The sequence below is a fragment of the Apaloderma vittatum genome, unplaced genomic scaffold (assembly GCF_000703405.1).
Source record: "Apaloderma vittatum isolate BGI_N311 unplaced genomic scaffold, ASM70340v1 scaffold9829, whole genome shotgun sequence".
In the NCBI taxonomy this organism is placed as follows: domain Eukaryota; kingdom Metazoa; phylum Chordata; class Aves; order Trogoniformes; family Trogonidae; genus Apaloderma; species Apaloderma vittatum.
The window spans coordinates 3374-7406 of record NW_009734689.1 but is presented as its reverse complement, the minus strand read 5'-3'; the positions used below and the strand labels follow the sequence as shown (position 1 = coordinate 7406).

Genomic DNA, 4033 nt, shown 5'->3' with positions numbered 1-4033 from the left:
ACATGACTCTGTAGCGCAGAATTAACAAACATTCACACCGGCTTTAACTGACTTATTATATAAATCACCTGCAGAAAATATTTCTTCAGAAGCCTATAAAAAGTAAGTAGTCACCTTTTCGATGTCTTGGGCTCTTTGTTCCTCTTGGAGCTTCTGAATTTTCTGCTGTTCTGCAATACGTATATGAGCTATTTTTCCTTCTATTGCCTTAGATTTTACTTCAAAATGCTCTGAAATCTGCCGTAGCTGCAAGTCAGTCTGGCGTGGTGTTAAAGTTTTCAAATGCTAAAATTAAGCATCAAACAATGAAGAGTCAGAAATAGTAAGGAACATATTTAAACATTACAGTTTTGCAATGGTAATTTCAAATTGTTTTCCTGTGTTAATGCACACAGAACAACACCTAAACATGGTAGAATATTTTTGAGAAAATAGGACTCACTCCATTGAAAAGAACATGAAGATTTGAAATTGAACAGTGCTAAACTTTGTTTAGATTAGAGAAAAGAAGGTTGAGGGGTGACCTCATTGCTCTCTGCATTTTCCTCAGGAGGGGACATGGAGAGGGAGGTGCTGATCTCTTCTGCCCAAGATCCAGTGACAGGATGTGCGGCAGTGTTTCAAAGCTGCACCTGGGCAGGTTGAGGCTCGACATTAGGAAGCATTTCTTTATCCAGAAAGTGGTCAAACCCTGGAACAAGTTTCCTAGAGAGGTGGTCAATGCCCCAAGCCTGTCAGTATTTAAGAGGCATCTGGACAATGCCCTTAATAACATGCTTTAACTTTTAGTCAGCCCTAACGTGACTGTCAGTTGGACTACATGAGTATTGTACATCTCTTCCAACTGGAACCGTTTTGTTCTTTTCAAATTGAAACACAGAAAATTCAATTTAAACATAAGAAAAAAAATTACTGAAAGGGTGATAAAAAATTTGCCCAGGCAGCCTATGAGGTCTCCATCTTTGGAGATATTCAAATCTCAACTGAACAAGGTTCTGAGCAACCTGCTCTAGTTGTCTTTCCTTAGAGTAGGGGATAAAGGGACCTCCAGATGCCCCATCCAATCTCAACTATTCTACGACTCAAATGCCATTCTAAACCTATTTATTGATAGGAGCTTCTCCCAGCTGTTTTATGTTCTTTAAGCTATCCCTCTACAGGTGAAGGGATTTTTCAACTGTTTGGTACTACCTGTGCACTTGTTAATAAACTTCCTGCTTGTAGACTATTTTTCAGGAAGTGTACCAGAAAAAAAAAGAAGTTTCATTTCACCCAGATGATTTTGACTCAGGATATATAGTGTCTTAAAGATTGCTCATCCTGATAACAGATTATGGTCTGCACACACTGAACATTACTGTTGAAGACAAGAACATCCTTAACAGAACCTACTACATAGATACTGACTTCCTCTTAGATACTCTCTTCCCCCTTTGTTGTTTCTCCTTCATATTACTCAGCATATGGTTATTGCAGGCTGGAGTGCAGTATAATTATATGGAAAGATGTGCAACAGAAGGAACCAAACCACTGCGGCACAAGCTCAACATGGTTATAAATGTTTCCTGGAGGCGAAATTAGTCTAAGTTGATACCTAGACCTCACAATGCACTCTGGAATCTCAAATGAGTAAAATGGCAGCTCCTGAACAACCGCTAGCCTTTGTTGCTGTACAGAATTTAAGTCTGCAGAAAGCTTAAAAACAGAGCAAATAACACAGAATCAGCCAAAACAAAAAAAAAAAACCACAAAAAAACATGGACAGTGAATATTCTTGTGAGTCACATGTGAACTGTGTAATCCCATTGTTTACGTATATAAAGAGAAAGCAAAGGACTGATTCTTTTCCATGTAAGTATTGGATTTTGAAAAGGACATTTAAAAAGAGTGGAGGGCAAGCATGCAACATGTTTGAGAGGTACATGTAAATACGCTACCTTTTTTCCTACACAGTTATATAAAATATGCATAATTAGTTACCTCTCTGTACAAAACACTTTCAATAGACTTAAGCTTTGCAGTTGCTGCAGGTCTCATTGCTTCCATGGCTACTCCAGTGAGCTTTGCTTTTCTCTTTCTTTCTAACGCGATATACAATTCATATAAAAGCTTTGTTGCAGCCCCATGCTGTCTTGTCATGATGTCTCGGGCCACATTCGCATTAAACTGTACACCAAGGAGGTGAAGTGTGGGCTCCAGGCGAGAAAAATTGGTAAGTTTTGAATTTGCAACCCTATATGATTAAAAAAAACAATAACAACAAAGTCAGAAAATAAACTTATTTTCAGTTCCAACTTGCTGCAACAAGCATGGTTGTGATATTTACCTCATACCAACACAGGAGCGGAAAAAATACACAGAGGACTTCCCTAAAGAGATACAGACTTTGACTTAGGTTTTATACTGCTGTACATGTAACTGCATTGGTGCACTAGGCATAAAATTTTGAAAAAAATAGAGAACACATTGGGTTACATATATCTTGATACAAACACACACAGAGTGCCTCTGACAGCAAAAGCTTGAAATAAATTGAAGCTAATTGTATACCATTCACAAAAATTACAGAGGTAGAATGAAGTTTCTATATTAACTGTACAATACTTTTGGGTTCTAACCAGTCAAAATACAGGAAAATATTAATAATATTCTATTAACTCTCACAAAACTATGTGATATTTGTTCTCTAATAAAAAGAAATGGATACATGGTTTGGATTAGTGCTGAGAACAAAGAGTGTTGTCTCAATGAGCAATTTACATTCAAAAGTCAATTAGTGGATTATTCATTAATGTTTCTCTTGATACATAGATTCTCCTGTGGAAGTACTTAAGAATAACAGAAATACAGTTTAAAACCCAATAACAATATATTATCACTGTATCACAGTTAACACATCAAATTTCACCCAACAAACCCATAACTAAAACCTGAGTCAGAACATCATGCTTTCTGTACTGCTCTAATCACTTGAGTTCCTTCACAGGCACCAACAAGTCAGCCAAGCTACAGCATATTTCTACCAAAACGTCCAATTTTAATATAAGACCTCTGGTATCAAAGTGTTCACCTTATTCCTACATGATACAGTCCAGGATCTCGTTATTCTCACTACAGTACTTTATGCCTCATTTTTTACACAATTTTTGGGAGACCTGGTCACACAGGATATGGAGAAAGCTGAGGTACTCAACGACTTTTTTGCTCAGTCTTCAATGGCAAGGGGTCTTGTTTGAGCTAAACAAAACCAATTCTGATTCGTGATTTTTATTTTCCAGTTCAGTCTTTTCTAAGAGGCTGCACGTTCTGAAGTTAGCAGCATGTTTTTGCAGACAGTGTGTGCTACTGGCAGTGATAACACCTGATGGTCACGGTTACTGCCTGGCACTGGGATGCAGAAAGGCTCTGGCTGATACTTATTCCTACAGTGACCAAGGCCACTGCTGGCTCTTGTGTGCCACGCTGGGGGTGCCGGGTAGTAAGAGGGGTCACGAGGAAGTAAAAGGTTGCACCTCCGGGGGGTAACAGACAGGACAGGTGACCAACGAGAGTATTCCATCCCATATACGTCATATTTAGTATAAGTTGAGTGATCATTAGAGTTTCTTCTCTGCAATGGTCGGCATCCAGAAATGACTCCATCTGATCTCCTGCTTTCGATCCGGATCCTGAGTTCCCGAATTCAGCTCCTGTATCCAGCTCCTGCCGCTGCTGAGCCTGGGGCTTCCCCAGTGCCTCCTGCTCTGCAGCGTCAGTGCTGATTGCTATCGGAGGGGAGTTGGGTTCGATATTGGACTTATATACACTTGTATATAGTGCTTTATTTGTGCCATTTCGCTATTTTTTTCTATTATTGTTTTGTTAAAGCTGTTTTAGTTTTCTTTTCTAACCTCTAAGTCTCTCTGACTCATTCCCTTTTCCTTCCTTTCTGAGGGGGGAGAGGGGGTTATAGAGAGTCTGTCTGCGTTTTAGTGGCCAGCCCAGCCGTGACCCATGACAGATTTATTGGCACCCAATGTGGTGCAAAGTGAAT

General features: G+C 39.3%; 1 protein-coding gene across 1 annotated transcript in view; it reads right to left on the bottom strand.

Annotated features, from left to right (window-relative positions):
* SPEF2 (sperm flagellar 2) overlaps nucleotides 1–2331 on the bottom strand; it is a 63125-nt gene extending 60794 nt beyond the window's left edge. Inside the window, exons 1-3 of the mRNA XM_009876367.1 lie at nucleotides 2327–2331; nucleotides 1981–2233; nucleotides 115–285 (exon numbers count right to left, since the gene is read on the bottom strand). Of these exons, the coding sequence (XP_009874669.1) occupies nucleotides 115–285; nucleotides 1981–2233; nucleotides 2327–2331 (429 nt within the window). The remainder of the gene's footprint in view (nucleotides 1–114; nucleotides 286–1980; nucleotides 2234–2326) is intronic.
* Between the last annotated feature and the right edge of the window lie 1702 nt (nucleotides 2332–4033).